Consider the following 16,668-nt stretch of genomic DNA (forward strand, 5'->3'; position numbering starts at 1 on the left):
ATTTTAATATATTGTTTTATTTTATTTATTTTGAAATCTATTATATCATGAGTTTTATTTATTTTTATTTGTTTCATTTATTGTAATTATTGATTTTTATAATCACTTGTTTTTGTCACTTTCATATGTATTTTGTTTTTATTTATTTTAAAATATCTAATCCAGCATACATTTTGTTATTCATTTCATTTATTCAATCATTGAGTTTTTTTTTAATTTTCATGTATGATTTTTATTCATTTTAAAATATCACCATGAGTTTTATCTATTCATTTCATTTATTCAACTATTCATTTATGTATTTATTTGCTATTTTTATATTTTATTTTATATTTATTTTAAAATATCTATTACGTGTTATTTATTTATTTCATTCATTCAATTATTCATTTATGAATGTCTTTGTTATTTTTATTTATTTTGAAAAATATATGAGGTTCCATGACCAAATTAAAAAGAAAAAACAGGTGCAGATTTCTTTTAATATAGATAAATCTTTAGCAGATTTCTATTGATATAGTCACCGTAATATAGTTTAATATAGTCGGGCTATCTTTTAATGTAATACTTAATGTTGCAAAGTACTGTTCAGACAATTACTACTTAAAATCTTAATTGACTGTTAGTTTTCTTTTCTTTCAATGTTTTCTTTGAAAACAGAGAATGCTTGAACGAGTGAAATGCTTTTTTTCTTTTATTGGCAAGGCGTACAGTTCTAGTTGGAAGGAGGGCACAAACACCCGCAGTTAACAGAGAGATTGTCAAAGCTGTGTTACTCATTCCTGACACAGTCTCATTTACGATGACCATTTTGGACCATAAACATTACTGCGGATGAACAATGTTTTTCAAGGTCCCTCATGGCAACAGAGGAAGACAGTAGAAGGGGAAACTTTTCAGAAAACCGTGACGGAAGCCTGCCACATGACTATTTGCATAACATGAAAATGAAAAAAAAAAATGAAGACGCTTAGAGGAGGAAAAAAAAGCAGAGTAACATTTGAAACCTGTTTCGTGAGTAACATCATGCTACAATTGAGAACTAAACCTTGAACTAACAAATTCTAACGTTTCCACCGTGTCTCAAAGTCACCACGGAAATAATAAATAAACTGTACATGGAGCCATGTGAGGAAAATGTACAAGACAGACGGAATCTTTGTGCATGTTATGCTGTTGGATAGACCTTCGTTTTCAAGGCATCATTTACGTCAGCAGTTAGCGGTGACTCAAAGCATTGCACGTTTTCCTCCAGCATGTTGCGGGAGTATAACGGCCCAAAAAATAAAAGACAATCCCAGGTGAGAAAATAAGGCTCAGGGAACAAAAGAACCATGAAAAAAAAAGACACATTGAACAGGAGTGATTTGTGCTAAAACAGAAGTCTATAGTGGTCTTTATGTGTTTCATATCTTGTTGTCAAACTTGTTTGTGCATCAAATACAGGAAAAACAAAAAGACTTCCATGGCAAAGTCCAATCTCTGACAGGTGTCGTGGTGTAGCCCAGGAAGTCCACTCAACTAGCAACAACCCACAAAAGTCACATTACACACATCATAGAGGTACACAATTGTAAATTGTACTATACAAAGTGCTTTGGTTTTTATTAGCAAATACATCTTTAAAAAAAGTCCACCCGGTCATTTGCTCACATGTTGTGATGGGAAAACGAAGCCTCATGAAGCACTTGTGATAGTTTTTTATTCCTCTAGAGGGTATGCTTGGTTTACAAATAAAGATTACTGCAAGGGAAATGTATCACGTTTACACTTAAGACAAGAGCGCCATCTAGAAAAGCAAAAAATGATCACAAGTGTTTCATGAGGCTTCATTATCATTACTAGTGATGGGAAAATGAAGCCTCGCGAGGCATTTGTGATCTGTATTTTATTTAAGCCTAGAGAGTGTTTTTGGTTTGAAAATAAAGACTAGTGCAATGGAAATTTATTACATTTACACATAAGCCAAGAAAAAATATCACAAGTGTTTCATGAGGCATCGTTTTCACGACTAGCGATGGGAAAATGAAGCCTCGTTAAGCACTTGTGATACTTTTGAGCTCCTCTAAGTGGCACTTTTGCTTTAAAGATGCAGTGGAAATAATGCATTTCCATTTCACTAGCCTTTATCTTTGAAGCAACAGCACAATCTAGAGGAGTAAAAAAAAAATATCACAAGTGCTTCATGAGGCTTCTTTTTTTCTCACTAGAAAATGACATCAGCAATTTAAGACAATATCAGTTGGAGTTTGAATATGAGTTGGAAGAGAGGATACGCACCGGGGATCAGATTGGCACACGCGGTGCTACAATCAAGCAACTTCATCAGTTCAGTTTGGCGCTGGTGGAAAGTAGCCTGTGGCAAAATGGAAACTACAGTACGGCTTGTGTCATGCTAGCTTGGCACTTGTTTTCTCATTGACGTTTGTGACCAAGAGCAAATTATTGATTCACAAGAGAGAAAAAGCCTCACTTTTTTTTTTTTTTAAATTTTACAGTCACAAAGATGCTTTTTGCTTATTACCAAAACGCTACTTTCGTATAGAAAGTCTAAAGTGGCTGTGGCCAATAGCATTTGCATGATTTCTATGCAGGTAAGCATTTCAGTCAAAAGCCTCCATGTGCTCGTGGTTTGAATCGTAGCCCTTCCAAATCACAATGAGGACTACTAGTCATGAAAATGAAAAGAAGAAGAAGAAAAAAACAAGTCTAAAGTGCTCAACTTGAAGGCAAACTGATAAAAAAAAAAAGTGCCGCCGGCCTTATCAACGTTGCAGACAAGTGACTTTAGATTAAAACAAAAAGACAGTTTCAATAATAACAGGAGAAAAATGTATACTAAATATTTAGTGGGGGTTCATTTTGAATGTCCCCTGTACAGGCCAAAAATTTAAGAACTCCTTTTCAACACTAGAGGGCGCCATCTACACTGATAACATTGATGTGGCTAAAAATCTGCTCTTGATTTTTAAATGAGAGGAATTTTAATCTTTCTTAGAAACACAACTGTAAATGTAAAATTTATATTGTTTATAATAAATATATTTTGTTTTGATGTGGGTGCGCTGCCTCTCGGTGTGTATGTATGTATGTAAAATCTTTCTTTTTTTTTAAAAAATTGATTTTGTGTCATAATGGGAATTTAATCTGGGCAGGGCCTTCAGTATCACAAGTGCTGGCCTCTGTAAATTCAGCTACGTTGGCAATTCAAAAATCAGATTTCAAAATCAAATGCGCTACTGAAGGATTCAAAAATATCAGTAAAAAGCTGGAGGCAGTGGACAAAACCAGATTAAAGTCCGACAAAATGAGTCAAATGTCTGCTACATTTCAGGCTCGGGCAAGCTAGCGCAGTTTGACAGCGACCTCACGTAAAAGAAAAAAAAAAAAGACAGGTATAAAGCAAAGGATTTCAAATGCAGGCAAACAAACAACACTGTTAAATTGCTAGTTTGGCAAAATGTCTCGCAATGCGCTTGAAGGACAGGCAAACCCTCTTCAAGTATCCTCAGACCGCTTCACGTCTTCCTCGCCATCTTTTACAAAAAACCCCAAAAGAGGAAGACAATTCACCTAAGCCGGCTGGTATTTCTCCTCAGAAAGTCTGACCGCCGGAACGGAAAGGGCCCGTCAGAAACCTTCGCATCGGCGTGGCCCACCGGACCGTCTTTAGTGCAAGTGCCTCGTTCCCTCAAGTTTGCGCGGGGCAGGAGAAGCCCAGCGACAGCGGATGAGGCACTGAAATCAAGACGAAAAATAAACACCCCAAAAAAGGGGGCGGGGCTGAAGGAACTCGGGTCTGGTGCTATGTATCTGATCCCGTGCTTGTCCCGCTTTCCGCCGCCTTGTCTTGATGGCCCGGCACAGATAACGTTCTGGTGTTGCTTTCGGAGTTCAAGTGAGCAGATATGGCATCCGATCCTCCGGCAGAATCCCTTACCGGGTCTTCCTGAGGCAGGCTCTCGGCGTCCGATTCCTCCTCCTCCTCCAAGGTCAGCTCGAACTGGAACTTGTCGGCGGACGGCGGGCCGGCGCAAATCCCCGAAGCTTCTTCGGGCACACCTCCTTCTTGCGGGCCTTCGGGATTGGGCGAAGGACTGCGCGGGATCATGCTCTGGTACCACTCTCTGTTGTCCTCCAGGGTGTCCAGGATCTCTTGCGCGTCGGGGTGGACCAGGTCGGCCCACGTTTCCCAAAGAGGATGGACGATGTAATCGATGAAACCCACCTGAAATAAAAAGGCCGCATGGTATTTGAATTTTTGCATCTGTATGGGCCTTTTCATAAGAATCCCAAAAGAAATAAAACCGTAAACCGTTATAATTCTGCTACCAATTCAGAAATTACACTTGAGCAGTGAAAATACATGGAGTGGCTAAAATATATGTGACTTGGCTGAACTAGATTGGTGCTTGCAGTTTTCCTTGTGGCCTTCCGCAAGTCAATCGAAACAAAAAAAAAAATCCAAACGGCACTCTACCTGGGTCTTCTCGATGGAGGCGTTGTGCTTGTCACACATGGGGCTGATCTCCATGCCCTTGTCGCGCTCCCTGTCACCCTGGGTGAAAAACTCCACCATGATGCGATCGGTCCACTGGCGGTACAGCTCCAGCGGCTTGGTGGGGTTGCTCAGGTCTGCGCAGTGCACCATGTTCTGCAGCACCTGCGCAAGCACGTCACGTAAAGCTCGCCCTCATTTGTGGACATTTTGGCACTCATTCACGACCAAAAACGTTTTTGTACTTTTTTTTCACGTAAAAGGGAGACACTGAAATTTCACTAGGCCGGTGACAATAGGTTGAAGTTCAACATGGCACGACCACCTTGTTATCACACTAGCAGAAGTGCGCCATCCCTAGGCTTAAAAACTGCCAGAATGATGTGGAAGTAAGCGAGCCAAAAATGGTCAAAATACTACACACGTGTTCAATTCGCCGATTGCCAAAAATCCTGATCATGTAAAATCTGTGATGTCTAAAACAACACTTTTCCCCCAATGCATTTCAGCAGGCACCCATTATATGCCGATTCCTATTCCCCACAAACAACAGCGGTCAATTCCAAATATATATTGTTTAAAAATATTCCGATTTTATGATAATAAAGTCACATTTCTCACCTGAATTCGATCTGAGTAATTGTCCAGAAGCAGAACACCTAAACTGGTGACCTTCTTGGTCTCCACCATGGTTTTGAGGTCTGCCAGCAGGTTCATGTGTTTGGACATATCCGTGGCGAGCACCTGTCGCCAAAAGCGTCACGGCATTTTGCTGAGGAGTTGTCTTTTGAAGACAAGCGAGACGCCACCGCCTGAAGGGAACTCACCATGTCGATGACTAATTTGCGCAGGGAGTGTCTCTGTTTCTTGCTCAGGTTCTGGAAGATATCACAGTTGTCCTCTTGCAGGAGTTTGAAGCCCACGGCCAGGTGGTGGTTCTCCAACACCGACGAGTCATTGTACATCAGGGCCAGTTCCGAATCTGAGGGAGGAAAAAAGAATTTATTAGGAACCGATCGATTCAACTAATGGCCCTTTAATCAGGCAAAAAAAAATGGCCAATATTTGCAGATTATGTGAACTTTTTACCTCAATGTACTCGAACCATTTACAGCAGTTGTATACAAGTAACTTGAAACGCTCATTATTTATAACAAATAAATCCAGTTTGATTGAAAAAAATCATAGAACACGGTGCAACATAAATCAAGCATACATTTAATTTAATTTTTATCTTTTAAAATGACTCGCCTATGAATTAATCGCCAATCTTTATTTTTTTTCCTGCCAAAAATTGGCATCGCCCTTAAAACGTCGATTATCAGTCGGGAACTATTTCACAATAATATGTTTTCTGCAATCGCAATAATCTAAACAAAATATTATGGTTAATATTGCGTTTATGGAATATGAATGAAGCAGCAAAATGCACCCATTTTTATTCAAATGAGTGGGCGGGCATTTTGCCACTTAATGTCAACTGAAAATGAGATCACAGTTGCTCAGGTAGCGACCAATCATGTCTCAGCTTGCAAATATCACATGAGGAATCTCAGGCAACAATTTTTGCAAACAGCATTTTTAAGATGAATATTTTACCGAGGTAATCAGTATTTTTCTAAAAGATTCATATTAGTTTGTATGGTAAACTCACTGGTGTTGATGAGAAACTGATTGGAAACGCCGGGGTGGTCCACATCGTGGATGGCGCTAGCAAAGAGAGCGGCGAGGATCTCCAGGTCTGTGAACACGGCCTTCAGCGAGACAAACACAAGGAAACCATCAAATCTTTGTTTCATCTTGTTTTTTGAGAAACTAGGGGTACGCGTTTGGCGGCCGTCTACCTCCAGCGCGGGCGTGGAAAGAAGCACGTGCGTGGACTGGACCACGTCGGCGGCGTGGATGTTGTTGTGATAGGCCACGTCGGCGTGGTAGTGATCCTCCAAAGTCATCATGAAGGTAATGAAAGTGTCCACCGGAATCTTGAAAGACTTCAGCAGGTCTCGTTCCTGAAGCGGAAGGCTAAAGTCAATCTTTTTACAAAATATTTTCATGTGGAAAACCCCAAAATAATTATAAAAGACCCACAATAACAGGAATCCATTTTTAGGGTCTTAGTTTGTTAAAAACAATAAATACATAAAATCTTTGTATAGTTTTTTATTGTCTAGTTCAAGGAAAAAATATTGAGAAAAATAGAGGGGGAAATCTGCTTAAAATTTAGGGTCATAAATGAAAATTCACAAAAAAAGTTTTTTTTTTGGTTCCCATTTTTTAGATGATTTATTTTGTTAAAAAAAAAAAAACGCATACCATTTTATTTAGATGTCTTTTTTGTCTGAGCCGAGGAAAAATATTACAAAAAAGTGAGGTAAGCCTGCAAAGGATTTGGTCATGAATGAAAATCCACAAAAAAAGGTGTTTTTTTTTTTTTTTTTTTTTTTGCTTTTGATCCCATTATTAAGATTGTTTCTTTCGTTAAAAAATAAATACATAAAATTCATCGTTTATTTGTCCGGTCCAAGAAAAAATATAAAAAAATAAAATAAAAATTTAAACATGCAATTCATTTTTTTTGTTTCCTTTTGGTCATACTGTATATGCCCCCCCCAAAAAAAAATGCACACACCTCCGGGTCAAAGTAACCCAAAGACATTACTGCTGTTCTTGAGAACATGAAAATGAACATAAATCATTGAAATTAAAACAAAACATTGGATTTGGATTATACATATTTTGGACATGTTTGGGTGAGCATCATTGCTGTCCCTCGTAAACAAACATCTCAGTAGGATGAATGGATTTAGCTTTATTTTGTTCTCATCCTCAATTTTCACTTTCAGTTTACAGCTGTGCATTTTCAAGTCAACAGTTTGAACGTGAATTTGACTGACACTGTACATCTTTTCAAAAGGTCACCGAGAGACCGGAAGTGAGCAAAATTGCGGCCTATGCGATTTGAAAATTGCATTGAATGTCAATAAGAAATTTAGAATTAGAAGTTTTTATTTTGAAAAAAGAACAAATGTTACCTGGAAAACGGTGTACATGGTGACCGTGAGCGGGCGGTTCCCAGAATGCTCGGAGATCTTAAAGATGTCAATTCCCCATCTGTTCACATCTTCCAATTCCTGCACATAAGCACACACATTATAAAAAAAAAAAAAATTTTATGAATGCCGACCGGACTGCAGCTGTCCTCCCACCTTGGCGAGAAGACCTTCCTGGGTGGCGTTGACTCCAAAGCGAGGGATGGTGGAGGGTGCCCGGCTAGGGCTGTGAGTGGGCTTCTTCACACCGCTGATCTGGGACATGGGCCGCTTCTTCTTCTCCTCCTTACTGGGCGGAGCCATGATGTCCATGTCGTGTTGCTTCTCTGTCAGACGGACACGAATCAAACGTCAAAACTTTTCCGCGTTCAGAAATTAAGATCAGAGTGGAGGTGAATTACCGAGGAAGGTACTCGAGATGAACTCGGAGACTTGGTTCCCTGAGCGGCTGGTCTCAGACAGCTGGCTGAGTTCTCGGTTCAGCATCCTCTTGAACTGGACAGAGGGCAAAAAAAAAAAAAAAAGCAAACGGTCAGCTTATCATAAACACCACTGCGGATCGTGCTGTTTTTCTCATCTCTCACAGCACTCCCCCAAATAGGTATCTTCACAAAAAATCAATTTTCTGAAATTATGAGCTCCTCTTATTTTAAAGTGTGAAATCCAGCTCTACTCAGTTGAACCATCACAGTTTAATTGTAGCTTCTGCCATCTAGTGGAAGAACATCATAATAATCATACTTTTTTTTTTTAATCATACCGTTCCAACTAAAACTATTCAAACAGTCTTTGAAATTAAATGTTATTTTTTCATTTGATTGTTTTCTGTTACATCCAAGATTTTACTGAAGGAAAGATCTGCTTCATGCTTCATAGAAAACAGTTGTTTAAAAAATCTCATAATTGATTATGGAAAGTATAGTGTTTTTTTTTAATTATTTATTTATTTATGTATTTATTTAATGATTCTATGTTCATTTTATTTGCTTGACACCACTAGTATATACAAACACACACACACACACACACACACACACACACACATATATATATATATATATATATATATATATATATATATATATATATATATATATATATATATATATATATATATATATATATATATATATATATATATATATATATATATATATATATATATATATATATATAAACTTAATTTGAAATTAGACTATATCAATCTATGAAAATGCATTATACACACACACACACACACGCACACACACATCCTCCTATCCAGTGGACAAAGCTCAAAACAAGCAAACTGTCAAACTCAGGTTGAGACAAAACATCCTGAAAATAAACATAAGCATTCATTGAACATTCAGTGAATCGTTGCCTCAATTGCCATCGCTACAGATCTCCATGCAATTCGCAATCTGAAAGAATTGACGAATGCCATGAAAAGTCTCCCTGGCATCCCTCAACTTGAGCTCACGCGAGCATCTCTGAGCATCCTCTAAGCTGCTTCACCAATCAAGCCCTCTCTCACCTGAATGAACGTCAAGGACTCCCGGATGAAAGGATCTACTTCGGGCATTTCAGCACCAAATCCAGCATGGGAGCATAAAGGAAAATGAAGCGTGAGAGCCCAACTTTGCGCTCATCCTCTGCCGCCGCTTTGTGGTAATGTGGCCGCTCTCCCTCATTCATTCCCTTACTGCCTGCTCCGCTGTGTGTAAACACTGCGAGAAGGAGTTACTCTCATCCATGCCTCCCTCCAAAAAAAAAAAAAAAAAAGGCCAAGAATAGCAGCCAATCCGGAGAGTTTCGCAACACGGGCAAGGGGGAGCCTCAATGCTCCCATTGGTAGAAAGCCACACTAAGTGGGAGGGGCCGAGCGCGCTGGAGCTGGAGGTTGTGAGATGCACCATGTGCACCAAGTTTGAAGATGATATGAAGAAAATTGTTGAAAGAGAAGAGTACGGGAAAGGGAGGAGGGGGCAGTTCATTCACCAAGCCCAAAATAAAAATAGTACATCACGTACCGTGATAATGTGAGGACGCTGATCATCATGCGCATCATCGACTGGAAAAGATGCATACTATGCTGACAAAGCTTGAGAAAAAGGATGTGTCATTTTTCCCAAATCTTGGGGCAGTAAATAAACCTAATTCGATTCATTTGTCATTTAAAAAAACACGAAGATTTGAAAAAGCTAAATCGTGAGAGAGAATGCTGGATGGGTGCATTAGAAGACATATTTACAAATGATACAAATTACAGTACTTTTTTTGTTGTATTTAGAGGGAAGTCACAGACACACAAAAAAATCTTTTGTCTAGAATGATTTTTTTTTAGTATCAGTTCAACACTGTCTAACATTTGAAAATATTTGAAAACATATATAAATAAGTACCTGGGATTGAATGTCTGGACTCTTAAAAACATAAAATTACGTCTTTGGGATTGAGTGAGGTAATTTGATAGCTAAATTATTTTCATGAAAAATGTAATATGTTCCAAAAACACATTTTTCTCTTGCTGTCAACTGAAAAGAACATCACAGATTATCAGATAACAACCAATCAATCATTGATCCGTTTATGAATGTCACATGACCAACAGGTGAGCCATGATTGGTTGTCACCCCGGCCTTGATCACAGGTGATATCATTTTCGGGTATTAATTGTACTTGAAAAATTAATTATAAAGAAAATGTCTTTTTTTAACTGCTAAAAATGACATTCTAAATGACTATCCCTTTACCCCTTGTGCGTGCACTTTGTATTTTTTTCCTAATTTTCTAAATGCTATTAGTTGCTATTAAATGCTAAAAGTTGCTATTAAATGCTAAAAGTTATTAACGAATATTTTTCCTTTAATCACTCCAATTGTTCAGTGGCAATCTGTTTACATTACATTTACATTTATTACATTTATTAACACCCACAAAAAAAATGTTATGCTCTGTCTTTTTAGTCCGTGACATGATGATGATACTTTAAGACATAGCCATTGACTGGTTTCTACCGCCACCTACTGTCTTGAAGTGAAAAACAAGTCAACAAAGAATTTTCTGTTTGGGGAAAAAAAAAACACAAAAATATGAGCTTAACTTTTAAATAATCAATTAGCAAGCCACAGCCAATATTCAGTCTTCGTCCAAAATTGAAATCTCCCCAAAAAACGTTTAGGGCCCACTTGCAATCTATACGCATCCATTTCCTATCGTTGGCTAGTTTGCTGAAGTTGTTAGTGATGATTGAGCCTCAAACATGTCCGTTCATGTTTTCAAGTGTCAGCATGGATCCTTCTCCCCCATTGACTGCCGCCACGTGAGCGTTCGCTATATGTATCCGGGCAGACTCCGTATACGACGTGGCGCCAATGTATGCATCCGTGCAGCAAGTAAGTGCGTGATAGTATGAAGAGCACGTGTACGCTGAGTGGGCGGTCTCATGGTGGAATCAAGCAAATGTTGTGCTTGAGTCTGAGAAAAAAAAAAAAATAGGATGCAAGGGGATGGATGCGAGGGGATGCCGTTTCATCCTCATTCACATTTTTCTGCACGAGCGGGGGGGAAGGGTGCGCCTATTTGCATGCAAACACTCATTCATGAAGGAAGCCTCCTAGACTCACGCATCCATAACATTCATGGACTTTTACAAACAGTTTTATAAAATTTATTGCAATTATCCATTTTCCCCATGTGTAATTTCTTGTTTGTGATCGAAAAACTGTTCCAAAATAGCAACCGATACTAGCATCGGCTGATATTGCGAGCACCGATATCTTGAAACAAGGCCATGCATCGGCCTAAAAATGATACTTGGCTTCGGTATTCGCACATCCCTATTATTATATGGCAAAATCATTTTTTGTCCAACTGAGTATACAACAATAAATATTTAAAAGCTGCAGCCCTAATTCTGTACGTTTTGAAAAAAAAATTCAAATGATACTGCATATGGGTTGTTTCTGTACTGGTCTGCATGTTTTATTGGTTGGACATGCCTACAAAAAAAAAAAAAAAAAAAAAAAAAAAAAGACTGTCTTCATTCACCCTTTGTACATAAGTACATGACCGGCCTGTCAATTCTTGCTCATTCCTAGTTTAAAGTATTTGTGGTGTCAGTACTTGGTATCAGTGACTACTTAACTCATTCAGTACCAGCCTATTTTAGACCCTCCTCAAGACCAACACAGGAAATGGACTCCTAAAAAACATTTTCGCGATTGAATGGTTTAAAATGTGAGCACTCATACTGATGTTGATTTTTTTTTTTAATGTTTTTTTTAATCTATTGCCATCTTGCTTTTAATCTCGACGCACATTTAGTTTATGTGAGCCAATTGAAATACGCTATATAAAAAATAGACATTGATGTGTAGTCATTAATGGGATAAAGGATTGGAAATTGGAAGTGCAGATTCCTGGGTTCATTTAAGCTTTTGTGTAATTGCCCCGATTTTTTTTTTTTTTTTCACTTTCTTTTTCACCTTGTTGGAGGCCATTTCGCTGACAGAGTGCCGGGTTTTCAGGGTCTCCAGTTGTTCCAGACACCAGTCCAGCTCATCCAGAGTCTCTATTGCAAGTTGCTGGTGCGGCTCCTCTGTTCCAGGACAACAAAGGGAGATAATTATGGGATGGACTCAACTCCCTGAAAGCATCAATGTATATTGTGAGAAATGTCCAGTGTGTGGAGAAAAATTGTACGCAAACATTTTTTGTAATCAAATGCTCAGTGTGAGATTCATTCTTGTGTTTATACACCTCTGTTAGATGGAACGCCATAGTGCAAATCAATCCAATCAAATCACTGACCTGCCAAACTGGTATTGCACATGGATGGCGGGTTACTGCCAGACGATCGGGTCCTGCACGCACACACATCAGCCGGTGACTTTATTTCATGATATTGGGATTTGAATTTTCTGTCTCGGTGCAGACAGTAGAGACTTATTTTTTTCTTTCTTTTTTTTCTTGTGGACCAAAAGCACTTACTTGCTAGCTGGCCGATCTTGCTGGCCAGTAATTACAGCAAAGTTACTCCGGACTGTTCTCAGGCTGGCGAGGACCTGCAAAATAAATGACAGAATGAATCCAACACAATATAACGTGCATCAATTTAATTATGGGGTACTTTGTTTGCTTTGAGCTGTTTTGATTTTGATTCTCTATCATGATGCTATCATGTATTTTGTAGTTTTATTACACTCTAAAAAAAAATCACATTTACTTAATTAAAAAGAGGCAACAGATTGCAAGAAATATTATTAATCAAATATCGCTCCTAGGGATGGGGACATATTAATATTATTATCTAATAATATTATAATCATTGTAATATTACTGCTTGTAATCTTTTCCCTCAATTGACTAATTGCGATGGGTTTTATTTGACAGCGTTCAGGATCATGCTGATGACATGTCTCGAAGCGACTCACCTGTGCAAATGGTGTGACAATCATGTCTTCTGTGTGTCTACAATAAGTGGACAAAACAAATAAGAGATGAACGAATACAAAACACTGCCTGGTGTAAAAGTGGCTTGTTTCAAAATCAACAGTATAAACTCATAGATTGAGTTGGAAACACCTCCCAGTATAATGTAGTGTCGTCATAAACCATAGAATATCATAATAATGTAGTGTCTTGGGTGTTTAAATGCCAGTTCACCAGGATTAACAGCAACATACATTTAAAAGGAAAAAATGGAAGCAGGTGGTTGAGCTAAACCTCTTACTTTTTGCGTCTATTATATAAAATATTGTTCTCAATGTAAACGGTTCTATAGAAACATCTTACGAATGCCTCTGTAAAATACAGGATGTCAAAAAAACGACTCTGGCTTTGATTGGCCGGTACAATTACTTTTGACATAGCTGTTTATTGACATAGTGTAGATATAAATCTAAAGCCCCTATCCTACTGATGGCCGAACGTTGGCAGGTGTCCTCAAAGGTAGCGTCTCTTTTGATCTGGTCAAGGTGCGTTCAAGTTCCCCAACATTTGCAAAAATTTCGCAATGGGGTTGACTGTAATGCTCTTATTGCAACGAAATTTTCAACATTAACCCTTGTGCAGTGTTCTATCCAATCCTTTGATTATTTAAATCAAAGGGAAAGCATTGAAAGAAGGCACTAGGGAGCTGAAATTTCACCCAGATGGTGACAACACGTCAAAGTTTAAAACGGCACAACTACTTAATTATTAAACTACTAGGGGTGTGCCATCCATTGGCTAAAATACTGCAAGAATGATATGGGAGAAAATCACCCCAAAACGATCAAAATACTGCTGAAGGGTTAAAAGTAAAACACTAACATTTGACATCCTTTTGGTGGATCCTTTTGGTGAACATTGGTGACCTTAAATGAACTCTAACAAGATCTAACGAGCCAATAGCATTGCCGCCACTCGCCAACCTTTGTCCCTCAATGGGATGGGGCTTAAATGAAAGAAAATTACATCATTTGATGGCACTAAAGAAATGATTAGTTAAGTACTGAACAGAGTATTTTTTTGTGACACCCTGTAGTATCAAGAACAATGTACATGCGCTGCTGATGTTTGGTGAGGGAACAAAATAGAGTGGATGGAGCAGGGAGATGGAATAGTCAGACAAACAAAATGTGGATCTTTTTTTTTTTTACAAAAAAAGCCATGCATACACAAACTCACAAACACACACACACACAAAAAAAAACATATGATGGTGTTTAGGGGGTCCAAAGGGATTGAGGGTGAATTATGCTTTGTTCAGTTAAGGGTCCGGTCACTTTTGGGAGAAGAAAGTGGGAGTGTGTCGGCCACCAAGCTGCCTAAGAGGGAAGACGTTAGGGGGGAACTGAATGGGATTTTCATCATGTTGCTCTCACCGAGATGACAACCAGTTGACTTCCCAGTGCTTCAAGCTTTCTTCCCTTTAAAAACAGACAGCCATGAGGTGGTGAGGGGGCCTGACATTCTTGCAACTATTTCAGTTATTTAAGGGGCAGGGAAAAGCAACGTAGACAAAAAGAGCTTGTTCCTTTCTGGTCAAAATGCGAATTGGGAATTTTATATTATTGTGGAACATCTAGAACTGTACGATCAAAAATAGGGCAGAATGATTTCAGGGGAAAAAAAATAACGTGATATTTCTTGCAGAAATTCCACTCAATTCAATTGGTAAATTTCTTCAAATCAAGCTTCAGTGCAAACAAAAGTCAAATAAGCCTAATTTTGAAACTTATTATTGTGAATGATGTCAAATGTCTGGTGCAAATGAGCGCACATAACATGGCTGATATGTAATTTATTTTTGACCTTGAGTTTTTTTGTCACGACTGATGCACTGAAGCACTTTGTCATTGTGCTTGATTGCCAATGTCCCCATTGTCTTATTTGATACTGACAATAGTTACTTCTAAACATTGCTTTTTACATAGGCCTGTACAATGAATGTGTTAAGCAAGATTGTGTACAATATCCATTTTAGTTCATGAAACCATGACTCAGAAACACAGAAACGACCAATTTCAAAATGTTACCGTAATTTGGCGGTTAATCAGCGAAACCGACAGACTGTTCACCTCTGTCAATTCACTCAAATAATTTAAATGATTTGAAATGCCCTTAATCTGTTCCCCGTACCCACAAAACCACCACATGTATACCTCAAAAAATAACCAGACAGGAATAAAAGTCGGAATAAAGTTACCATAATCATAACATAACTTGAGAAAAGCAACTCCTCTGACTTGACAAACACATGAAGAGTTAGCAAGCAATCAAAGAAATGAACTTACAAGTCGCTGGCAGCCGAGGCATTTTTTAAGGGACCTTTGGGTGACAGGTCAAAGTCCGAGTCGGAGCGGTAGAGGAAAGATTCCCGCCGCTGGCTGTGAGGAAAGTTGGCGTGTAAGACCAGACCGCCGGAGCTCGGGCTGGTCTGAGCGTCCAGAGGACTGCGTCCCACCGACAAGCCATTCTCCACGTCAAAGCTGCAGACAGACACAAGACGGGTTCACTTGTTGCATTACTTCACGTGGAGTTGAAAACACGACGGCGAGCGCAGAGTGATCTCATTCGTCATTTGCGGACAGTGGACAAAATCTCAGAGACAATGGGGTGCAAAATTGAACAGTAACCACAATAGTCCCAAATATCACGAGCTTTCATCACGTTCATCTGTAAAACAGGAAAATGCAGGAGGAAGCAAAACCATTCTAAGCGCCACAATAAAAGGCCCAAATTACACATTTGAGAGGGTGTGACAGTGTGACATGTGGGAAAGTGTTGTTAACGCCCCTCAAGTACACTAAAATTGGCAGCCAGTTGAGCGTGGCGTAACAATGAGCCAAAAAAACAACAAATGAGCCAGGCTATTCGGTCCGTCAGTCCATCCAGAACGTATTGTGAAAGCTGCTGGCTCGGTTACCCTGTTTTTTTGTCAAATAAATAGTGTTTCCCCATTTATCATGAGGGGTGATTTTAGTTTGGGTATTTTGGTAAAAAAAAAAAAAAAAAAGTACATTAAATAGATATTTTTTCTGTCTGATCCGACCTGGAAGGAGGGACAATATCAATACAAATAGTGACGTAAATATTTGAAATATGTTGCTTTCTTTTGCTTTTTGTTTTCTTTTAAACTTGTGTTCCTTTTGTCAGAAAAAAAAAAACGCAATAGAAAAAGTTATGGTCATAAATGAAAATCTGTGACAGCGTGAAGTCGCAATAACGTAAATAGCAAGAGAACACTATGACGATAAAATGAATTAGTGAACGCCTCTCTGCAGCGAGTGAAAGGTAAAAACCTATACAATTAAACATAAATATAAACCCACCGCTTAGTAAGGGAAATATGTGAAATGAAATAAATGGGAGGCATAAAAATACCTGAATAACATTAGGTCTGCGTGCACAAACGGAGTTCATTTGAGAGTGAGAGTCTAAAAATAGGCCGGTGTTCAGGCGAGGGGGACTTCCTCCTCATCCAACACCGAGCAGCAAGGCACGACAAAGCCCTTCTTCGCAGGCTGAGCACGTTTCTTGCATTGATCCAATCATTTTTTTTTTCTTTAAATCAAAAGTCACCCTGCTGACATGCCAAACCTGCGACAGGCCACAGTTCTTAAGGGCAACGCCATAGCTGACAAAACAATT

The 16,668-nt window shown here is 38.7% G+C and overlaps 1 protein-coding gene across 3 annotated transcripts in view; it reads right to left on the bottom strand.

Annotated features, from left to right (window-relative positions):
• Positions 1–681: 681 nt before the first annotated feature.
• The window catches only part of LOC148414623 (3',5'-cyclic-AMP phosphodiesterase 4C-like), a 47,692-nt gene continuing 31,705 nt past the window's right edge, over positions 682–16,668 (bottom strand). For 2 of the 3 annotated variants that reach the window (XM_088430162.1, XM_088430164.1), the window contains 15 exons: positions 15,312–15,506; positions 14,400–14,444; positions 12,966–13,002; positions 12,523–12,596; positions 12,343–12,395; positions 12,018–12,130; positions 7,950–8,043; positions 7,705–7,874; positions 7,531–7,629; positions 6,343–6,507; positions 6,153–6,252; positions 5,326–5,480; positions 5,120–5,242; positions 4,481–4,663; positions 682–4,228 (listed from right to left, as the gene is read on the bottom strand). In XM_088430162.1, the coding sequence (XP_088286288.1) occupies positions 3,806–4,228; positions 4,481–4,663; positions 5,120–5,242; positions 5,326–5,480; positions 6,153–6,252; positions 6,343–6,507; positions 7,531–7,629; positions 7,705–7,874; positions 7,950–8,043; positions 12,018–12,130; positions 12,343–12,395; positions 12,523–12,596; positions 12,966–13,002; positions 14,400–14,444; positions 15,312–15,506 (2,029 nt within the window). In that variant the 3' untranslated portion in view covers positions 682–3,805. The remainder of the gene's footprint in view (positions 4,229–4,480; positions 4,664–5,119; positions 5,243–5,325; positions 5,481–6,152; positions 6,253–6,342; positions 6,508–7,530; positions 7,630–7,704; positions 7,875–7,949; positions 8,044–12,017; positions 12,131–12,342; positions 12,396–12,522; positions 12,597–12,965; positions 13,003–14,399; positions 14,445–15,311; positions 15,507–16,668) is intronic. The other variant, XM_088430163.1, reaches the window with a different exon arrangement.

The sequence above is a fragment of the Hippichthys cyanospilos genome, chromosome 12, assembly GCF_059441005.1.
Source record: "Hippichthys cyanospilos isolate Australia breed blue-spotted pipefish chromosome 12, RoL_Hcya_1.0, whole genome shotgun sequence".
NCBI classification, from domain to species: domain Eukaryota; kingdom Metazoa; phylum Chordata; class Actinopteri; order Syngnathiformes; family Syngnathidae; genus Hippichthys; species Hippichthys cyanospilos.